The following is a 21,460-nucleotide window of genomic DNA, read 5'->3' as shown; positions in this document are numbered from 1 at the left end:
TCGCATGGTGCAGAGGTGTCGTGATGGTCTGACCGCATCGAACGACTCCACTCGGGAATCAGGATTCGAAAATCGAGATTGGCAGTGTTTCGACACTAACACTCAGGAGGCGTCGCAGAGGAGATGCAACTCGGACTCTGTGGTGCGGACGGATCCCCCTCGATGCAAAGAAGAATAATGCCGCAGCGAAAAGCCTTGCTTCCTCCGACTCGGGCATGCAACCCGCCTGCCCTCCGTCACCCTTCCCTGGGCCCGCGGGACAATCTTCGTCTGCAGAACGAGTGGACATGTCGGATCGTGCGTGAGCCAGTAGCCGCAAGCCACACAGCGCCCGAGCATGGATTCCCGGTTGTGGGGTCTGCTCAACGCCTGCACCAAATCTTGGAAAACACGGCCGCATCGTGGCCGCCAGCCGCCTGTCGTCATCACCAGCCCAGCTGTTCTTCGATTCGACTGCGCTCGTGGCAGCGCATGATGCGTCTTCTGTGACAACACTGTGTACAACGCAAACGTGTTCCATCCCATGTCCCAGTTGCCTTTGCGGAGCGTGACGTCCCGCATCAGAGATGACTTCGTACCAGCCAGCTGGATGCGAGCCATCTCATCGTCTGGCATGTGCCACGATTGCCCGAAATGTCCCGCGTCAAGAAAATCATCGAGGGGTAATGCATCTCGCTTCATTTTTCCGTCTAGTCTACTTTCTTCTTTTTTTTCTTCTCTACTTGGTATATTTCTTCTGCAGGTGCTTTCCAATCGTCGTCAATTGGATGTTACTGGTGCCCTCGTAAATGGCGCCAATCTTGCTGTCCCTGAAGTACTTCTCTGCCAGACCCTCGCGCACGAAGCCCATGCCACCCATCCACTCCACTGCTGAGCCTGACACTCGCCCAGCGACTTGTGACGAGTAGAGCTTGGCCATTGCCGCGTCCATGACAAAGTCCTCGCCGGCTTCCTTCTTGCGCGCAGCGTTGTAGACGAGCGCGCGGGCGGCTTGAATCTCAGTCCATGCTTGTGCGAGCTGGTGCTGCATGCCCTGGAACTCTCCCACGAGCTGACCAAATTGCTTGCGGTCGTTCCATACGTAGCTGGTTTTCATCAGTATATGCCTCTGGAGAAAGATCTAGTGAGCTCACCCAGCAGCGTTCTCCCACGCTCCCAATGCCAGACCAGTCATCTGCGCAGCAATACCAATGCGGCCCTCGTTCAGCAACCCAATAGCATACTTGTAGCCCTCAAACTCCTTGCCAAGCAAGTTGTCCTTGGGGATCTCAACGTCATCAAAGTTGATCACACACGTGCTGCTGGCCTTGATACCGAGCTTCTTCTCCTTCTTGGCAATCGAGAAGCCGGGCGTACCCTTCTCTACGATGAAGGCCGTGATACCCTTGTACTTCTTGCTCGGGTCGAGGTTTGCAAACACAATGAAGAAGTTTGCCTCCACGCTGTTCGTTATCCACATCTTGCTCCCGCTGATCTTGTACCCATTGTCCGTCTTTGTAGCCTTGGTTGCCAGCGCAAAGGCGTCCGATCCCGAGACAGGTTCTGAGAGACAGAACGAGCCGACTGTGTTTGTGGCCAGCTTTGGCAGCCATTCCTTCTTGAGCTTCTCGGAGCCGTACTTGAGGATGGCTGTGTTTACAAGTGTGTTGTGTACATCGCACAGGACGCTGACACTGGGGTCCACACGCGCCAGCTCCTCGATGGCAATGATGGCTGATGTGAAGTTCATGCCTGAGCCACCGTACTCTTCTGGTATCTCAATACCCATGAGACCTTGCTCAAAGAGCTGCTCGACTACCGCTGGGTCCATCGATTCTGCCTCGTCCATCTCTCGTGCCTTTGGTAAGATCACGTCGTTGGCAAACTTGGACACAGAGTCGCCCATGAGCATCTCAGTCTCGGAGAGGTGCGTAATGGGTGTCGGCGGTACGTCTGAGATGTCGACTGCTTCCCTTCGTGCAGCCGTCTTTGAGAGGCATCGTATTCTGTGCAAGGTGGGTTAGTTGTAATACATTTGCCTCTTCTCCGAGCTCGAAACATACTGCGGGGCGGCGCGTGCTGCTGGTCGCAGAGTACGCGATGAAGCCGTTGCTGTACGCAGAAGCGGCCTGAGTGATCTTGAGATTGAAGCCATAGTGCTATAATATTCGAGTGAAAGTAATAATGGCAGTGTGAGTGAATGTGTGAAGGAAGCTGGCTCATGGGTCGCTCCAGGGCTGTTGCCGAGGCAGGCAGGGAATCGTTAGCCCGCCACCAACCGATTCCTGGGGTTGTGGAGAGTCTCGCTCCTCAAACGCTTTCACATGTCAACGAAATATACATTTTACATGCAACAAATCTATCACATGTCCCTCACGTAGTGCTCATCATCACTCAGCTGAGAAACTCAACACTTCTTCAGCATAATTACACTGTAATACTCCTTCAATATTCAGCCCTGTCAAGTGCGGAACAGCACCGCACCCAAGCTTCCTGTAACCACAATGCCGATGTTCGCCGCTTGTCAATCCACATCCCTGGGGCGAGAGAGCTTTCTATAACAAACGAAATATGGCTGCTACATGCAACACCACTATTTACGAAATCAGAATTCGGAAGCGATACACGGAAAAGATCTTCATCGATCGAAGGAACAACCTCCATTCATGGACATGACCAAATAAGTGTGATACGCTAAGTAAGACACGAATCTCGAGACTGAAGAAAACACGCCTTGTACATTCGACTCTGTCTGTAACGTGGGACTCTGCGACCTTGAAGATGAACGTCGATATACCATCATTGCACTCTGTTATGCCACGTTTTTACTGAAAGCACAGCGGAACATTACTCCTGTATCTTTTTTCCTCCCCCTTCCACAGATCCTACTAAAAGGTAGAGTCTGCAGCTATTCATCAGTCATGTCGAAAACTTGTTTGAGGATTGACAAGCATGCGTCCTGGCTGGTACATGTTCACCTAGACCTCAAAGTCGAGCCGGCGTCAAAACGAACAAGTAGTGCATCCTCCAATCTTCGAGACATGAAGCATTTTCGAATGATCAAACTTTTTCATTGCGCGTAATTACTCGCGCTTCGATATATATTTCGTCCATCTCTACCACGTACAATCGTGCCGGTGTACGGCGTGGTCAGATTCAACCACGGCGCAGTCCCCTCCACACATTGCTCCTAGCAAAGCTTGCCGAACTTGTACTGCACCTGCCCATTCCGTATTTTCGGGAACACGCCAGCATCAATGAGGCGGAATGCATCCCACTCCGCTGCGCCCTCAGTCTTGAAGTTCCACCAGAACCAGCCCTGCGTTTTCGATTCGTACGCCTGGATCTGGGCCTCGATGTATCGGGCGGTATTGTCTTTGAAGGTCTGGTTCCATTTCGAAATGTCGTTTTGGAAGCCGCAGGCGCCGATGTAAGAGCTGCCGGCTAGAGTCCCGTCGTAGCGTGCGCCGCGGCCGTAGCCGTTGAGGTATTTGGCGCAGTCGGTCATTGCGCCGGTCCATTCGCCTACGAATGCTGAACTACCTGTTAGCATCGTTATTACTGGGGGTTTGATGATTACTTACTCCACTTGTCAGCACCGTTGTAGGATTCAGAGTTGCTGCACGCATATTGGGCATGCTCTTGTGGCGACTTGCGCAGGAGGTTATTGTCGAACACCTGGTATTCGTGATGGTCCATTGCAACATTCTGTGCGTTGTTGTCGGAAGGCGTGAGGAATCCGTTCCACGTGTTTGGAGCTTTGAAGCCGTCGTGAAGAATGACGGGGGTGTCGGAGACTTGACGGACTTGGCCGTAACCGTCACGGTAGAATTGTCTAGTGGCATCCTCATTCACTTGAGAGAGGTAAAGAGCTGGTTCGTTGAGAAGCTGGATGCCAACGACGACGTCCTGGTACTTGGTCTGCGCGTATTTCTGGGAGATGGTCCTCAACACCTGGACTGTCTTGTCCACGTTGTTGCCAGTGGTCCATTGGGGGTTGTCTGTTCGCTGACCGGAATTGTCGTAGCCGTTCTGGGAGCCAGGAGCACCATGAAGGTCTATGATAATCTTTAAACCCAGGCCCCGAGCCCAGTCGATGGCGGCATCTATGTATGGGGCTGCTCCAGACACATATGGCGAGCCAAATGTATCGTAGGCCCAAAAACCAATGGGAATGCGGACCACGTTGAATCCAGATTGCTTGATCTTGTTGAAGTCCTCCCACCTGACCCAAGTATCCCAATGCCGACGAAGAACCTGGAGAGCTGCATCCCTCCCTAGCTTTTGACCCAATGTGTATTCATCGACAATGTCCTTTGCTGGCCGGTTTGCGTTTGCAGCCTCGAAGATTGAGGGCGTGATCCATCTTGAGTCGCACAATCAGCCTTCATTCCCCCTTCTGGTCGCCTTGTACTCACGGTTCCAAAACAAGCCAACCACCAATGTTAAGGCCTTGTATCTTCTCTTGGCCCCAGCCAAAATTGACACCGCGCTTCTCACTGTCATTCGTTAGTGACCCGAACTTGCATATGCATTCTTGTGATGGAAGCTGCGACGTTTGCAAATCGCATTCCTCCTAAAAACTTGACCACATCGTAACTTACGTTGGAGCTGGAGCTGCAAGTGCAGCAGCGCAGGCTGATAGCGCAGCAAGAGCCCGCGCAAGTATCATATTGTTGTATTAAGCAGTATTGAGAAATTATTGTAAGAAGTGTGCAGTTGAGAGATGCGGTGACACGGAATCCAAATAAGGTACGAGAAATGCAGGGAAATGAGATGGGATCAACAAACGCGATCAAGGCTAGAACACTGGTAAGACGTCCCTTGCTGATCGCCGCGTGGTAAATAGCCTGACTCGTGCCAGGGTATGACAAGTTTGCAGGCGCGAACGAGGTTGTGGTTGGTCGGGTCTTGACGTGGCAAGCGGAGATGAGCTGAAACGTTGTTATACTTTGATGAAATGACCCTTGGACTTCAACCGACAGGACACAGAGACAGCTCGAGCTTATATGTGTTGTAAACCATGATCCAGTGTTTGCCCGTCACCAAGGCTGTGTGAGTTGGCGCCAACTATGTCGAAGTAACCACCTACCTCATGACCTGCCCATCATAATCTCATCTCGACCTAAATGTAAACTACCTGCTCCGGATCTGCACTACTAAGGACATCCGATCATGTGTAGATCCGCTTGACCGCTGGCGTGAGAGACCGGAGCTCTATGGGGTAAGTTGCGAAAGAAGGTTATTGGTAGTATCGGATATAAGCCTGCGGTGTGAAACGCCTGGTCAACTTAGAACAGCCTCGGTCCGTCTAAGCGAGGAGCTTAAATAGAGGTTCTAATGTCGGGTGAGATGCGATGCATATTCAAGTGCTCCACTGGTATGGAGAGTAGCAACTGTGTGAGCAGGTGTGATGAGTAGAATCGGGAACGACTCCGCTCGCCCTCTTCAACAGCAACCTATCACAGGCCCCTCACCTAATTCCAGTTGTCATAGAGAGGGTCGTGTGCCCCTTTCCATGGGAATTTCATCACGCGTTTGCTTCGTTGTTCGTTCCGCCTACCACGAGAGAGACGCGCCTGACCAGCATGCATGCTCGGCGCTGCGCGCTGCAGATCTTCAGTCGAGCTGTCGTGAGACGAACGAGCTGACTGGCATATTTATTTGACGATACAGGATGAAAGGTGAGGAGGGAGGCAAGGGTTGTACCCCAATGATGCTGTCCGGAGGTTGGTAGGCAAACAGGAGTGAGGGGTGAGGCATACTTTAGCGTCTAGCTGACAGACCACGACAACCTTGTCACAGCACCATCCTTCAGTCTTCGGATGACACCGTAGGGCTGATGCAGACACAAACCAAAAAGAGTAAGTTTCTTGTTACAGGTATAATGAGTAATCTGTGGTGATAGTCAGAAAGTCAGAACGTGACGTCTAGGTGTGGCGCCGTCAAAGCATCGAAGCGCAAGGGTGCGGAACATTGTCGCTTGTCTATAGCGGGAACCAGTTCGTCACGATGCTCGAGCTTGAAGTGGGACGTCAATTTGTAAACTACGAGGTATCTTATCGTGCTACCTCGATCTCACGTAATCTCTGAGGGGTCCATATATCGCCTAACGGCATGTAGACGTGAAACAAGAGAACATGCAGAGCACTAACACATGTCATCCTATTTCTCAGGCGGGAGACCAAGGATCTTTGGACAGAGAAACGGCTGTAAAAAATCTCTACAAAAGAACAGCCAACAAACATACTGACAATGAATTATCTGAAGAAGACGAGGACAATATCGACAACTTCAGTAGCAGATCAAAGAAGAAAGCCGGTCAGAACAGGAGGAAACTGAGCAGGAATAAGACTTTCTCGACAGTTTTTGGTATATGTGTAAGACACAATGTGGCCGCGTCATCGGATTTCTGCTTGATCGCTCCATTCTCAACCTATCCTGTACTCTGCATAGGACACCGCTAGGGCTTCGGAAACATTTGGTCAATGGCAGAAGTCCAACTGCCATGGTTGAGCTATAAAGACATTGATACGAAGCGAGGAACCAGCGGTTAATGTTCGTGAATAAGTATATTAAACCCAAAAGCTGAGATCTCTTTGGAGAACTGATTCCCAAAACGCCAACGCTATGCTCAGCAACACCACTAACCTATATACACACTCATTCTGTAACCTCATCTTCACATGATCAACCCCTTGACTCCACCCCCAACCCAAACAATCCCTCTCGCCGCAAGTAGCCCTGGCCCCGCAAGCGCTGGAGGACTTATTCCCTGCAATGCATTATTGTGCATACCATCAACAGGCATGCCATCAGCGACCCTGCCCTTGCCCTGCTTGGTCAAAATTGCAAAGCGGAGCAGCACCTCGAGACACGTGATGCAAATACTCAGGACAATCAGAACAATAATGATCCACGTAATGCGCGTCATCTTCTTGTCGCTGATGCTGTCGGAGAGGATTTCGCCAAGGTCGAGGAAGACCTGGCAGCGCTCGTTGAGGACCTGGATGCGTGGCTTGATTTCGAGGTATTCGCGGACGGCGGTGTAGAGGGGGTGCAGAGTGGGTTCAGAGTCCCAGAAGAAATTGGGCGTGTCGAGCATATTCGATGCTGCGGGGGGTTAGCGGATGAAGCATGAAGGAAGGCGGGTGGAGTGGGGAGCTTACATAGATTGACGTTTACACGAGATGTGAAAAGGGAGCCGATCATTTTGACCACGTCGCTGCGCTTCATGCCCAGGTTGCCTGTGAGGGCTAGACGTTTGGGGACGTATTGGGCGGCGAGCATAGTCCGGCTCATGCCCTCTTCAAATAAGCTGAGCTTGGTGCTCTGGGCGATGGCGTGGCTCATGGCGAGTTTGATCATGTGGTCGCCACTCTTGAGCGTAATCATGTCGTTGTACACCCTCGGTCTCTGTATTTCGGGGTTGTATTCGAAATGGAATTCCTCCGTCTCAAAGTCGGATTCGATCAATGGTCGGGAGGCCAGCGAAACGCCAGTCGCGGTGGACGAGAAGGTCAAGTCAGCCAGGATGTCCTTTTCTTGCTTCTCGGTGAAGTTCCAGAATACAGCAACACCGTACGAGAAGACGAACATCTCGCCGAACTGCATGGCATTGGGCGCGACACGTGTGTTCTCGCTCGAGTCGCGGCTGGTGCGGTGCGAGACTATCGAAGGCAGCTTGCTCGTCGGGGTGGATGTCGTCGCCGTGGACAAAGTAGGTTTCTTCGTCGCCAAAGTAGCCTTCGTGGTGGTCGCGCTGCTCGTTGCGCTCAATCTCTTCGTCCAGGACTGTCTTTCCGCCGGGGCTCTTCAGCGCAGGACTGCTGCGCACCCGGTAGCCGTCGCTGCCGGCGAGTAAGGGCAGGTGGTAGACGGTGTAGAGGCAGTCGTCGTAGAGCTTGGTCCGGGCATTGTGTTGGTCCTTGACGAACTCGGCCGTGCTCTTCATCTTGTAGGCTTGCGCGGTGCAGTAGGCCGTGACGCGCGCGAGCTTGTCCGTCCGGCGGGCTTTGGGCAGCCGTTCTGCGTAGCTCTTGTCCTTGGGGCCGCCTTTGGCCGTCCGCCGCGCGAGAAGCTCGTCTGTGGGCGGTCCCTCGTACTCGTCTTCATCGAACTCGCCCTTCTCGTCCTCATCCTCTTCGGCATCGGTTTCCGGCAGCAGGACAAGCTTCTCGCTGAGCTTGCTGGATCTCGTGGGCATGTGCGCCGGGATCAAGCGACCGGCGAGTTTTGGGTCGAGAGGGTGTCGGCCGCTGGGGGTGCGTGTATGATTGAGCGGGCGAGCGTTGGGCGGACCGCGGCGCTGTTGGGAGGGAATGTCCGAGGCGTACTGCAGGATGTTGTCGACTGAAATGAGCTTCGCTGGAGCTCTCTGTGAAGTTGAAGTTGAAGTTGGCTGGCGCTGCAGAGCCCCGCGAGGCGGCGCATCTCGAGTGTCGGTCATGAGGACGGTTGGGCCGCGTTTGCTCTTCACGGTTGGACCGCTCATCTTGACTTTAACGTTAGTCTTTTGCTGCTTTTGCTTGCTCGTTCCGCGTCGATGGGGAGGAGCTGCGCTCGAGTGTCGTCGTGGATAGCACCTGATCACGATTCGCTATCTACGCGCAATGATTCCGGATGCTTGTCTCGAGTGGAAAGGCGCTGAACGTGATGGTCGCAATGTCGCCGTCGAAAGCTTCAATGTTCCTTTCGCGATTGACAAGGTTCACGTCTCGGTGCACGTCATAAGCCCGCAGCTGGCACGTGCAGCATCTCCACACCTTAGAGGCTCCTGACATTAGCCTTGCATCGACTACATATGCATACGCAGCGTTTCACAATCATCGCAAACATAGTCAAGAATGATTCGAATGTTTAGGCTTCACCCAAGTACTGCTACGTGAAAGTCCACCATCTCCCCATCGCCCAAACTCCGTGCTATAACAAGGACAATCATGCAAAAGCCAAAACCATACCATACCATTCCCTACCTTACCCTACCCTACCAAAACAAAGAAAAGTGATCAGGCTGATCGTCGCGACCTAGCAAAGGGCGAAGGGTATCAAGGTTGTGTGCCCGCTTACGCACTGCCGTGCCACGTCTCCCACTTCTCCGCTTGTTACTCGGTACTGAGAACGCCGGCAGCTCAAGTAGACATTATACATTCGCAAACAAAAGGAAACAAGACGACCATGCTCACAGTCTTTTTCCTGGGACGAAGATGAAGAGACAGCAAATGGCTGTTGTAAGGAGCAAGAACATGACCAGCACCGTAAGTGACCGCCTGTTGAGCGTCTTTCGGACAAACGGTTCGCGGATCCTGTTGAAGTCGAAGAAAGTGTACTCGCTATATCCCGCGAGAGCAATGATGGGATCAAGCATGTACTGGTGCGTGAAGATGAGATAAATGGCAATCGTGAATGGCAGGATGAGCTGGGCATCTGTTAGTCGCCCGTAGCGTCAAGTTGTATACTCTCCAAACGTACCCAGCATCGTGTCGAACGAGACTTGTCCAGGAAGATGAGGATGAAGGCAGCCCAGACGGCCGCGAAGAAGCTAATCAGCCCGATAATAAGGCGCAGCATCATACTCTGCGTGACCAGGTTACCGAGACCCTTGGCTTGCAAGAATCCTGGGTAGGCATCTCGCTCCATCGCCTGGAAGACATAGTCCTTGGCGGGGTCGAACAGCTCAGGATCGGCTCGCTGCTCCGGGCCTTCGATGGCGTCCTGAATCTCCGCCAGGATGCTTTGAGGAATGATGATCTCCCGTTCGGAGCCTGGAAGCAGGTAGGTGTACAGGATTTTCTCGGCCGAGGCGCGCAGGTCCTCCCTTCGCGGCTGGGTATTGTCGACAGACGAGTTTTGGCCGGGCGAGCTGGAGTCACCGGGCGTCGCAAGCATCTGGAGACTTGGTCGTGGCAGGTCACCGCTCAGGTTGCTACCCTGGCTGTTTTGCGGTGAGTGGTTGCGACTTCCGCGGTCCGATCTAAGGAACGCAGAGAGACGCTGGTCGGACAAGTTGTCACCGGTTGTCTTTTCATTGTTCGAGGGTCCTTCTCCGGCATTGTCGAGGATGTATGATGATCGCTTCGACGCCTTCTCCGGGTCCGGTGTCTCTTCAATCATGGAGCGATGTAGCCGGCGGACGTACAGTCGACACAACTGCAAGTGCTGTGATACATCCAGCCTGTCGTCTGTTAGTGTTGCGCAGTAGTGAGAGCTGGCTGCCTGTCTCACCAGAAGTCGAGGTAGTCTACAGATCGTTGAGAGTCGCGCATGTAGATGTAGAAGGAAAAGAGATCGAGCGGTGCGACTGTTTTGCGGCTCAGCACCTCGAAGAGTGTTGGGAACCGATTGCGAGAGAGCTCGGGAGCGTGGTCGTGATCGTGCGACATGGTGTCGGTGTTGGCCTATGTTGTGCTATCGATGCGCGCACAGTATTGTCGTTGATCGAGGAATGGTGGTCGTGTCTTGGGGATGGCGCGGCGGGTGCAAGGATCGAAGAATGGTCGTCGTAAGCGGGGCAGTTGCGAGCGAGTGACGAGAGCGAGAGGGTGGTGAGGCGGTTGAAACTCGTTCTGGTTGGAAGCGAAGGTGAACTCGGGAGATTAGCAGTGAAGGAGCGTTTGCTTGGCGCAGCAACTGGCGCAGCAACGTGGGAACCGGGCAGCGGGTGGCTTGCACGATCGCGCTTTTGAGCCGGCAAACGAATCTGACGTCTCGCTATCGATGCGACAGTCTAAGTCGGGATGTGCAACGCGTTGATTCCGTGATGAGCGTTGGTACGGTTGACCATGGAGCTGAAACGCGACTGCCAGGTGGATCTCCGGGGCTTGCACAAATCGAACAATCACGTGATGCCGTGCCTGCATGGCAACGACTTGATCGCCGTCGGGCCGATTTCTCAGCATTGCTTGACTGTACCCTTGACTCACATCATGTATATTCATTGTGCTTCCGCATACTCAGTCGGGGTATACCGCGGAGCGTAGCTGGCGCAATGGTAGGATGATCCACAGCGTCTCCAGGCAACAGCTTGCACAGCCTTCTCATCCACACATAAGAGCCACTTTTGGAGTACACTGAGTTTAGAACTTAGACTTCGAATTGAAGAGTAGCATTTGGCAAGGATATATCCACTGCAACCATGGCTTCTACGTACACGCTGCCCGAAGGTTTCCTCGAGGGTCCCGCACGCAACCTGCAACGGTCACAAATCGATTTCGCCAAGGAAGGTCTGCACGAGTATGACGGCCAATGGGCAGTGATACTCGACGGCGTCCTGAGCGAAGAAGAATGCGAGCAACTTGTCGCTGCCGCTGAAGCAACAACCCACGGAGAATGGGCCCGAGCACTAATTAATATCGGCGGCGGAATGCAAGCCATGTATGAGGATACACGCAAATGCGGGCGTATCATATGGGACACCAAGGAGATCATGGCGAAGCTGTGGGCAAGGATAGAGGGAAGTGTACCCGAGATCCACAGCCTGTACAAACAGGCTGACATCACCGGTAACGGCCCAGCAAAGCGCAACGAAGTGTGGAAAGTCACTCGGTTGAACGAGCGCGCGAGATTTCTCAAGTATGTTGGAGGAGAGTATTTCAAGGGTATGTGCAAGCAAAGCTTCGCATTACTAGACGATATCTGACCGTGCAGCGCACTGTGACGGTTGCTACGAAACGCCTGATGGCGAGGAACGCTCGTACTTCACTCTCCATCTGTATCTCAACGACCCGGAATTCCGTAAAGGATGGCCAGGAGCCGCTCGAGGGTGGTGCGACGACATTCTATTCTTGGAACATGCGCGAACGCATCGATGTAACTCCAAAATGCGGACGAGTCCTTATGTTCCAGCACCGTAATCTCCTCCATTCAGGCGACGACGTTATACGTGGGTTGAAGCTGACGATGCGAACGGATCTGATGTACACGAAGGAGGAAAAGGTTCCGACGGAGACGGATACTCCGACTTGAGTATGCGTCATGAAGCAACGATAGCGAAAAGTGTTTGGCGCTTGTATTTTGTGTTTTATTTATTGTTCTTCGTTAGCAGTATCCTTGAACCGAAGCTGGCTCCACGCTCAAAGCGACTTACGTAAAGAAAAAAAGGATTGAACGGCCTGCCTCGCCCGAGTAATCAGAATCGAATGATACCCATCGCCCTTTCGCCGAAGCTACTCGAGGTCAAGTACGCCGCGTATTGTACTACAGTGTCACCGCGTCCTCTTGCAAGTCTGCGGCACACAATCTTCGCACCGACTCCCATAGGGACACCAGTTCCACGCAAAGAATGCGCTTCCTGGGCCCTGAGCTTTCTGATGCCGAGTGCAGACGTGAGTCACGCCAGGCCCTTACGGGCAGTACCACCCTGAGGTGTGAAAGGTGAAGATTACTCCGAATTTCTCATTTGCGTAGTAAGACAACTGTGAAAGCGTCTGTATGTGTATGCAAAGAAACGCAGCGTTGGAAAGGCAGGCCGTTGGAAAGAAAAAGGGAGAGCGGAGGGGAGCTGATGGAGTTTTGTAGCTGCGGCTCGCGCTAGTGCGGGGGAACCGCGGCTCGCGCAGAGTGGGGCACAATCACTTGATGAGACCACCATAGTGGCGGTATGTATTTTCAGACTGCTATGTTCATCCGTATATGACTTCATATGCTGAACCTCTCGAACATAATCACTGTACCCGCTTGATCCTGTGGTCTCTCGGCCAGCACGCCCTTCACTAGCCCTTTGCCGACTCGAACAAGGGCAAAGAAGGGCGGCTTGCCACAGTAGTCTATTTAACTGTAGCTATATACCTAGACTTAGCCAAAATTGCCGATCATATTGCATTTCAACCTATCCAAAGCCTTCTGGCTACATACCTCCACCAAATGCTTCCACATTTGACTTAGACACATCCACAGGTTGCGCCACAGGTCGCAGACTACGATAGGACGCAAGCAGGGTTTTGCCGTCGAATTCACTTCCTGAAGCTGTACACATTGCTGCTAGACTTTCTGCGCGATAGAAAATCCGTGTATACAGCTTCAGACCATTGTTTGGCTGCCTGCTTCTACACGCTATCAGTTTCCGTCGTGGTTCGAAACGTTTAGTATCGCGCCATGGATCGCCTCCCAGTCGAGCTCATCTCTGTTATTATACGAGGCTTACAGCAATCGAATGTCAGCGATGGACCCTTGGACCGCCTGACAGAAACGACACAAGAAGGGGTAGATGGTTGGCTGATTCACACTGTCGCTTCACGCCGTGATATATGCAACTTTCGACTCGTCAGTCGCAAATTCTACAACAGCAGCTTCCCTTCCTTTGGCGAGACACTGGGAGACAGGGTCTTTCGTATCACTCAAACCGGTTTAGAGGACTTGTTCGCAATTGCTAGCACGACGAGCTTGCGACCTCATGTTCGAAAACTCACGCTCGGAACTTTTCGATCTGACGAAGTTACCATCGTGCGAGACCTTCTTAAGTCGCTGCCCGAGCCGCACAGGACCAGACTTCGTGCCTCTTATACGGACGATTATCGGTGGCATCGAAGTCACCGTGCGAGCCTTCAAACCCAGGACCTAGCACAGCTCTTGCGAAGATTATCAAACTTGCGAAACGTGCGCATCCTTCTACTTGACAGTTGGGATATGATCAATTATCTCGGGGAGTGGCTTGACCCCGGTATAGTAGCGATCGTTGCCAGGGAGCTCCCTAAGAGTACATCAACGCTCTCAGTCACCGATGACAACTACAAGTTAAGGACTACTGATCTCCTGACCTGTCTTGCTCCAGTGTTCGATGCTCTGAAGTCTACAAAGACTGTCTTGCAGGACTTGGGATTTGGGCTGAACAACGCCCCGGCACCAAACGAGCTCTTCAGGACGCTCGACAAGATCAACATCGCATCGAGTCTACGCCATCTACGACTGCCTATGAACCCTGCCCATCTCATGGAAAGTGGAAGCTTTTACTACAGCTGCTTGATTGATACTTTCCAAGCTCTCAGCGACATAACGCATCTTACGCTGTCGATGGTGCAAGTCACTGACTTCGAGTATTGCGCAGATGCCATGGACCATTTCCTAGACCTTCTCAGACCTATGGGGCACTTGCAGTATCTAACCATACGAGGCACCTGGTGGTACTCAGAAGACCAGCTTCTCGATTTTGTTGCCTCACGCGGTGCTGAACTCATACTGCTCTCTTTGAAAGATCCCGTCATGCATGCTGGCAGTTGGAGTTCCACGGTTTCGCGCCTTGCGCATTTGCAGCCTGGCAATCTGCGGTATTTCGAAGCATGTGCCATGAGCACGAGCAATCTGAGTGGCAGGGATTTGACAGATCCCATTGAAGATCTTGATTGGAAAGAGCTTTTGACAGCTGTTGAAAAGCCTGTGGAGCAATGGGCAACGTGTTCGGTGTATCTGAGTTGCAGTCATCACAAATACTTCTTCGAGCCGGTGGATAGATGACGAAAGGAAACGCACTTTAAGCATATACCTATGTAGGCCCCTCGCACCTTGTTGGAACAGAGGTTTGGGTGTTAGTAAGCTAATGTCAATCTCAACCATGGTTCACTCTTGAACACAGCTGGATCCTGCGCGGACATGTTTGCTCCCTCGTCATTAACTCAGGCCCTTCTATCATAGTTCAACCGGACTACATCCTGCAACGTCTCACCCGAGATACATATCACAATGTTCGACACTCTTTTCGGCCCAGAGAAAAACACACTCATCGCAAACAACATCATCCCGGGGAATAACAGAGATGCATTCAACGACAACAAGTGCTCTTTCTGCTAGGTTCCAGACGACGAGATCCATCTTGGTGTTCGCGTGCTACCATGTCATCATGTCTTTGGCCGCAACTACTTGACAAAGGTCATCAACACCGCCAACGGCGACTATCGCCCCATCTGTCGAACATCTGAATTCCGTGCCGCCTTCAACGTGGCTGTCGGATGATCGATCCAACGGCACTATCCCTCATGCTCGGAATTTACAATGGACTGTCTTTGTATTATCTGAGGAAGAAGAAGATGTCTTGCCTCGACGCAAATTGATCGCCACGCCACAATGCATATGTCACATCGCCTTGTAGCCTTACCTTCACTTTTTCTCGACAATTTGTCAGTCTCTCAAGCATCATATAAGCTGATGAAATCATGCCTCGAGGTGCTGCCTTTTAATGTAATGGTGGAAACACTTCTAACGCGTTATGTTGATGGGGAAGGCCGTTCCATTGGCTCAAGCATACGTACGGGGACATGCAAGCTAGAGGAGAATGGTTTGTTTTGTTCTTTCGGCATCCATCTGGAGTCATGGCATGTGAAGTCACATGAATGATAACAGCGCAATGGAGTCGACATCAAAGTTAATCATGCCCTATCTGTGACAGCTCAGACTGTGACGTACTGCTTCAGGCCCAGCCATCGGCTTTCGCGATCCCGAGACCCTTTGGCATTTCGAGGAATTGAAAGCGCATGGAGTCCTGCAATTCCACGAATCCTGGTCTTCAGATCATCGATACCTACGGTAACTAGGTTGATGTAAACCTTGAGGCAGTATTTAGCACGAACAATACGTGCATGAATGCTTTGGCGATCAAGTGTTACTTTTTCCTCATCGGCCCTTGGTGTGAGCTTGTGTTGTCGAAATTCTCCGAAGGCGGGCCGATTACAACAAAAAAGCAGCTTAGAATTATGGGGGGAATCACTGGATGGTCTATTCGTCGATCAAGAGCACTTCAAACCAAGAGACAGAGTTCTCTTTTCGGACTCCAGAGTTATCTGAGGATTGAATCTCGGCTTCCACAAGGGGAGTACATCTTGAAATGCTATGCTCGCTGTACCGTGTCATCAGCGGATGTCTGCGGATGTCTGAAGAAGAACTAACTTTGCTGAAGAACTGCGCTACGAGATTGCGGCTTAGGAACAGCAAATAGACGGACCGTTTGGGGCTATTCTGTCCCGCCTCAATGTAACACGAGACTCCTCGCTTCGAGGCCGGACATGTTGTGGGTCGTTTGGCGGAATGACAAACCTTATCATGGGCCTAAACTCATAATCTGCAAGAGTTAGGCTCTAGTCCACAGGGCCTGACGATCATGGCATGTTGATCAACGAGAGCTCGAAACCCAGGCGTTCACCACGATGCCGGCACTAACGCGGCTCTAGCATAAGCGAAACACTAATGCAGGTCCGAGGCGAGGCTACGCTTACGCCCAGTCGTCACATCCCCTGAGCAGGTTCCTTGGATATATAGTGCTATCGACGACCTCATCATGGTGTAGCTTGCATGTAGTCTACAAGTCCCGTGACTTACATTTACCATGTCTGCGTCGTACGTCCTTCACTGCAACAACCACATCTTTTGGCATGCAAATTTGACGCGTACCTACATGCCCCCAAAGGATACAAGAGCTGCGGCGAGAAGACATGGTGTGAGAAATGGAATGGACGAGAGAGAGGTGAAGAAGGTGGACAGCGGATATTTGGGAAAGGACGAGGACAAGTCCCCAGCGGGTGATGAGTCTAAGAAGAGCACGACGCCAAAAGGAATCATCAAAGCGATCAAACTCGAGACATTGCCAAACCAACATCAAAAAGCAACTCCGGAACAAATTCTCGAATACCTCCTGTCGGATGCCGCGCTACAATATTGCCGCCCGGATGACGAAGCTAGAGACATCGAATCCCATCGCGCAGACATGATCACCTACTCCTCTCAACTTCTGAGTCCATTCGAAGAGCTCCTATGCGCTGTCGTTCTTTCCCGGCCAATCTCCCACCGCCTTGGACTCCGCACAATCCGCACGATTCTCAACAAGCCCTACTCGTTGCGAGATCCCCTCGCCATCAAGACCGCGGGCCCCAAGAAAGTCCTCAAAGCTCTTGAAGCTGCGTGCACGCAGCACAAAGACAAGACAGCAGACGAGATTTCATTGCTTGCCGAAGCAGTCTCAAACAACGACTGGCACAACGATTTGTCGAAGCTGCGAGCGCAGAGCAAGAATGGTGTAGAATCAGAGCGCGAGGTGCTGAGGCGGAGTGTCAAAGGCTTGGGCAAGACAGGATTGGACATATTTTACCGACGAGTGCAGTGGCAATGGGACGAAGCATTTCCATTCGTTGATGCGAGAACACAAGCGGCGTTGGGGAGAATGGGGTTGCCTAAACGAGCAGAGGAGATTGAGAAGTTGATCGAATCGAGGTGGACTGATCTGAACTCTGGAGAAGGCGATGGTCATGACCTAGAGACTAGGAAGCGGCGGGTGTTTGTAGTGCTGCTCGAGAGGGCAATTGGTGCAGATTTAGAGAAGAAGATTGATCAAGTGTTGAACGAGGCGTCGAAACTATAATATTAATGTGGGTTGAAGTTCAAAATCAGGAGCTAGAGTAGTGCGGTCAGGTTTTGGATCAATAGCGAAACGTTGTGGATACGTTCAAGGCCTCAATGGCTGACGTCGTTAGACATCTCATACTATCTACAGATCAGGCCTTCGAGCTTCCTGCAACAAGATCGTCCTCGTCTCCAGTCGCTTCGCTAGCGACGCTCTCATGCAAGCTCGGTGTCCTGTCCTTCTTGCCTAACTTCTTAATAGAGCTCCAACTAAGAGCGCTCGTCTTATCCTTTGGCATACCAATGCTAGGGCTGTTTCCGACACTATCTGTGCCGCGACCCGAGCCCAAGAAACCACTGTCCTCGTTCGTCTCCTCTGGAGTTCCAGGTGCGTCAGTGGCCTTTGCCCTCGAGAAGAGAGTGCTCTTCATGCCCAGTGTCAGAAACTGGTTGGTGCTGCCCTTGCGGGTCAGCTTCTGCATGAAAGACTCTTTTCCGATAGATGCATTGAGCTCTGAAGGCGTGTGTGATACGCTACGCTCAAGTGATTCACGGGGCGAAGCTTCCGAGGCGTCTGCTGTTGAGATTATAGATGGCGTGTCGCGGGAAACACGTGAGTTGTGTGGCGATGTGGCATCTCTCGAGTCGCTGGTGATGGACGCATTAGACTCGGTCAGTTTTTCTTTTCCTTTGCGAGCTGCTTTCTCAGCCTTTTCAGCCTTTGCCTTCTTTTCCTTTTCTTCCTTCTTCTCAGCCTTTTCAGCCTTCTTAGCTTCTTTTTCGGCTGCCCTCTCCGCAGCTCGCTTCGCCTTTTCAGCCTTGTCCTCTTCTGTCTTCTTACCAAGAATGGGAATGGTAAAAGCTGCCGCAGCCGGGTTCAGCCGTGGCGGTGTTGGAGGAACAGGTGGCAGATGACCAGATACCGGCGGCATGTGTGAAGCCGAAGACTGCGGACGGGTACCAATCGGCGCTTGCGTAGGCGATCGGGTGTTGGAAGGGAAGTCCAGGAGGTCGGCATGGAAGTTTTCGTTGGCTAGATTCGTCGTTGAGCCATACTGGACAGATGGGCGTCGCGATGGCATGCGTGACCAGGAAGTAGTATTGGTGTTGTTGACACTCCAATCGACGCCAAGTGGACTGCTTCGTGCCCCAAACGCGTTTACCGACCATCCGAATTGAGTTTGACTTTCAGTGGAAGGTCGGGGGAGGGCCGTACCCTCTCCAGATTTGGTCGACCCTTGGCGCGGCGAAGGGGGTTTCTCAAAACCTAGCATTGATGTCAGCCAAGGATCAGCTTTCGTGCCAAACATGTTGAAGGGACGCTTACGCGTCGTGACATGATTAGGACTACTAGATGATTCCACTGGCTGAGTCTTTGTGCGAATAAATGTGTCATACCACGCGCCTTCAGAATGACTTCCACGGCGTCGTGAGCCCCCTACACCATCTGGACCGTGATCTTGTCGCGGGAGAGACTGGCTCTGTGATGGCTTGAGTGAGCCAAGAGCTGGCCCATCATCAGAGAAGGTTTTGCCGCGTTGCCTATGAAGACCGAATAGACCGCCGAAACGGCTCGCCTGCGGGATCTGGAAGGAACTTGATGTGGAACGTATCGAACGCTTGTCACTTTCGATGTTGTCGGGGTTCGGGTTCGGAAAGTTTTGTAGTTCGCCAGCGCTTTCGCGGGGACTTGCAAAGGCGCTCGGTGGGCGACTAGACTGGGATATGGGCGAGCTGGGGTCCTGGCTTCGATCAATGGTTCCTGGAGCACCGAGACCTGGGAGCACATTTCTGAGATTCGGGGATGGATCAAGTGAAGGCGCTTGCGGCGGACCAGGGTCGTTCTCATCTTCAGTGTCTGTCAAGCCTAGGTCATCGGCGAAGAGACCAGCGGGCAAGAGGGCGCCAGCTGTTGGGCTCATAGGTGCGCCGCCAGTCAGGCTTTCAAAGTCTGCTTGAGAGAAAGATGAGTTGTGAGTTCGTGGTGGGGGTAAAGCCATGCCATTAACAGGGTTGAAGTAGGGTGTAATGTTCGCAAACGAGGGCGAAGATGTGGTGGGTATAGTGTTGAAGGGTGCACTTGACGTATGCACAAATCCACCAGTCGCTTGGGCCAACAAGCCCTCGCGCATAGAGAGAGGCCGCGCCCGCTGGCTGCCTCTGCGTACTGGTCCAATTTCAGGGACTGGTGGTCCAGTGAACATTTGTGGTTGGCTCATGCGACGCTGTTGAAGGTAGTTTAGTCGGGTAGAAGCCTCGCCACTGATACGCTCCGCTTCCATGAAGAGGGTCCAGGCCTGTGCATATTGCTGTTGGAGGAGACCCAGGGTCATCTTCCATCGATTGTCCTCTTCTCTTTCAGCGTTGTCGTTGCCATCCGGAGCTTCTCCACCCTCTTGGCCCTCTTCCAGTGCGTGCCTCTCTTCCTCAAGCGCCTTGATCTGGATGCCTTTTTCGCGGATAGCGTCTTCTAGAGTCTTGTTCGCTTGCAGTTCCTCGGCATGCTTCTCCTTGACAGTCTGGATGCGCTTCTCAGACGAAGCCTCGTATTCGATGCGCTCCTTGGCAATGCGCTCAGCAGCTTCCTTCAGTTCTCCAGCTTCACGCGTCCACTTCGCAACGTCGTCTTTGAGCTTCTTTCTCTCGGCCTCTTTCTGACGCAGCACCCTCTCCTGCTGGACGCGACGAGTCTGCGCCGATGCGCTCTGCCTCTCCAGTGTTGCCACCTCTTTTCTCAAATCACGGCTAGCATCCTCCTTTTCCTTGAGCGCCGCCTTCTTGTCGTCGCGCTTGTCGATGAGAATTGCCTTTTGGGTCACGAAATCCTGATCCTCGTCCTGGATCTGGCGTTCCACGTCGTCCAGCTCTTGTCTCAGGCTGTTCAGCTTTTCTGTGAGTTGGCGAATAGAGTCGCTTGATTCGGGAGATTCGAGAGCTGATCGAGCCTGATCCAAGGTCTGCGATGCAGGCGAGTTCCTTCTTCCCGTGTCCGGTCTCCGCCGAGATATGCTGTTGCTGTGCTCTCGTGTCATGACAGGCGCAACAAATGGGGGTACGACGTCGGCGAGGCTCTTGTTCGGTCGGATGATTGGCGTGGGCGTGTAGTTTTCATCGTTGGTGGGGGCCTGAAAGTCTTTGGGCGCGTTGGGGTTGTAGTACTGATCCGAGTCGGCAGGCAGGGTGCGCATGCGGATGGGGATGCTGGGAGCCTGGAAGTTGGACGAGTTGAGGGTGACGATGCGGATGACATAGTGGTGGTCGGGCTGCAGATTTTCGATAGTAATGGACGTCTCTTGGGGCGATATGTCGCCGACTGTGGCCTGTTAGTGCTGCTCGTGTGCCTTCCATGGCTACCCACTGTCAATGCCGTTGATCCTTATGACGTATTTCAGAACGGTCAAGCGCTGGTCGGTCGGTTTCCAGTGCAGCAGTACGCCGTCGGCCTTGATGCCAGCGAGCGACACGAGCGGCGCGACGGGAACCTCGAGGCCGAGGACTTGCACGAGCTTCTCCACGGGTTGGGACAGGACCTGGTAGGCGCGAAAGGCGACCCTTGACGGCGCATTAGCGACTACACGCGAGACACTATGCAGAAGTTGCGTACCAGAACAGGGCAAACACAATGCAGGCGGTCCTCAGCCATCCCGAGGACGAGTGCAGGACGGATTCCATGTTGTAGCGAGCGACGTCCGGCGGCCAGTAGAGCGACGAGAGGGGTTCGGAAGACATGTTGGCATGTGGTCAGGCGTCGCAGCCCGGATGCCGTCTTCAAAGATGGTCAAGTAGTCGTGCAGTGCCCAGGTGGACGTGGAGGTCAAAGTGGATATGCGGCATGATTCGCGCCAGAGTTAGTTAAGCAATCTGTGCCGTGCCAAGCGTGACGCCACCTGCAATGGGTGGTAGACACGCCGGGAGAGGCCTTTTAGTCAGGTACTTGCACATGCCAGGAGCATGTCAACTGTCCGTGTATTCTCTATCGGCTATGCGGCATAATCATGCAACAGCTGCGGTTGAGCCTTTCGGCGGTCCCAACATTTGTTTGGTGCACCATGCAGGTGCGACCTTGCCCTCAGACACGTGAAAGCGAAAGCATTCCTTTTCTTCATAATCGGCTGCGCTCAGCTGTCTGTATGCACGGCACCTGACCTGACCCAACCTCCGT

General features: G+C 52.8%; 10 protein-coding genes across 10 annotated transcripts; 4 read left to right on the top strand and 6 right to left on the bottom strand.

Moving 5' to 3' along the window:
- Positions 1-655: 655 nt before the first annotated feature.
- On the bottom strand, positions 656-2,134 carry SNOG_14270 (hypothetical protein; the record flags this gene model as incomplete). The annotated part of the gene is made up of 3 exons (XM_001804413.1): positions 656-1,085; positions 1,134-1,985; positions 2,043-2,134. 3 exons carry the CDS (start codon positions 2,132-2,134, stop codon positions 719-721), a joined length of 1,311 nt encoding a protein of 436 aa, XP_001804465.1. The 3' UTR covers positions 656-718.
- A 1,035-nt stretch (positions 2,135-3,169) lies between these two features.
- SNOG_14269 (hypothetical protein) lies at positions 3,170-4,651 on the bottom strand (the record flags this gene model as incomplete). Its single annotated transcript, XM_001804412.1, has 4 exons — positions 3,170-3,504; positions 3,564-4,345; positions 4,398-4,478; positions 4,584-4,651. The coding sequence occupies 4 exons, from the start codon at positions 4,649-4,651 to the stop codon at positions 3,170-3,172; spliced, it is 1,266 nt and encodes a 421-aa protein (XP_001804464.1).
- A 2,010-nt stretch (positions 4,652-6,661) lies between these two features.
- Positions 6,662-8,473, bottom strand: SNOG_14268 (hypothetical protein; the record flags this gene model as incomplete). The annotated part of the gene is made up of 3 exons (XM_001804411.1): positions 6,662-7,092; positions 7,149-7,639; positions 7,668-8,473. The coding sequence occupies 3 exons, from the start codon at positions 8,471-8,473 to the stop codon at positions 6,662-6,664; spliced, it is 1,728 nt and encodes a 575-aa protein (XP_001804463.1).
- Positions 8,474-9,160: 687 nt separating this feature from the next.
- On the bottom strand, positions 9,161-10,361 carry SNOG_14267 (hypothetical protein; the record flags this gene model as incomplete). The annotated part of the gene is made up of 3 exons (XM_001804410.1): positions 9,161-9,397; positions 9,451-10,153; positions 10,204-10,361. 3 exons carry the CDS (start codon positions 10,359-10,361, stop codon positions 9,161-9,163), a joined length of 1,098 nt encoding a protein of 365 aa, XP_001804462.1.
- A 752-nt stretch (positions 10,362-11,113) lies between these two features.
- Positions 11,114-12,022, top strand: SNOG_14266 (hypothetical protein; the record flags this gene model as incomplete). Its single annotated transcript, XM_001804409.1, has 2 exons — positions 11,114-11,576; positions 11,626-12,022. 2 exons carry the CDS (start codon positions 11,114-11,116, stop codon positions 11,829-11,831), a joined length of 669 nt encoding a protein of 222 aa, XP_001804461.1. The 3' UTR covers positions 11,832-12,022.
- A 593-nt stretch (positions 12,023-12,615) lies between these two features.
- SNOG_14265 (hypothetical protein) lies at positions 12,616-12,952 on the bottom strand (the record flags this gene model as incomplete). Its single annotated transcript, XM_001804408.1, has 2 exons — positions 12,616-12,743; positions 12,832-12,952. 2 exons carry the CDS (start codon positions 12,950-12,952, stop codon positions 12,616-12,618), a joined length of 249 nt encoding a protein of 82 aa, XP_001804460.1.
- A 119-nt stretch (positions 12,953-13,071) lies between these two features.
- Positions 13,072-14,427, top strand: SNOG_14264 (hypothetical protein; the record flags this gene model as incomplete). The annotated part of the gene is made up of 1 exon (XM_001804407.1): positions 13,072-14,427. The coding sequence occupies one exon, from the start codon at positions 13,072-13,074 to the stop codon at positions 14,425-14,427; it is 1,356 nt and encodes a 451-aa protein (XP_001804459.1).
- Positions 14,428-14,652: 225 nt separating this feature from the next.
- Positions 14,653-15,058, top strand: SNOG_14263 (hypothetical protein; the record flags this gene model as incomplete). Its single annotated transcript, XM_001804406.1, has 2 exons — positions 14,653-14,744; positions 14,839-15,058. The coding sequence occupies 2 exons, from the start codon at positions 14,653-14,655 to the stop codon at positions 15,056-15,058; spliced, it is 312 nt and encodes a 103-aa protein (XP_001804458.1).
- Positions 15,059-16,411: 1,353 nt separating this feature from the next.
- On the top strand, positions 16,412-17,317 carry SNOG_14262 (hypothetical protein; the record flags this gene model as incomplete). The annotated part of the gene is made up of 1 exon (XM_001804405.1): positions 16,412-17,317. One exon carries the CDS (start codon positions 16,412-16,414, stop codon positions 17,315-17,317), a length of 906 nt encoding a protein of 301 aa, XP_001804457.1.
- Positions 17,318-17,389: 72 nt separating this feature from the next.
- Positions 17,390-21,027, bottom strand: SNOG_14261 (hypothetical protein; the record flags this gene model as incomplete). The annotated part of the gene is given in 4 exon segments (XM_001804404.1): positions 17,390-18,160; positions 18,515-20,611; positions 20,657-20,883; positions 20,903-21,027. The coding sequence occupies 4 exon segments, from the start codon at positions 21,025-21,027 to the stop codon at positions 17,451-17,453; spliced, it is 3,159 nt and encodes a 1,052-aa protein (XP_001804456.1). The 3' UTR covers positions 17,390-17,450.
- Between the last annotated feature and the right edge of the window lie 433 nt (positions 21,028-21,460).

This window comes from Parastagonospora nodorum (assembly GCF_000146915.1).
Source record: "Parastagonospora nodorum SN15 chromosome Unknown scaffold_30, whole genome shotgun sequence".
Classification (NCBI taxonomy): Eukaryota; Fungi; Ascomycota; class Dothideomycetes; order Pleosporales; family Phaeosphaeriaceae; genus Parastagonospora; species Parastagonospora nodorum.
The sequence above is the reverse complement of the archived record's forward strand: the minus strand, read 5'-3'. Positions and strand labels throughout refer to the sequence as shown.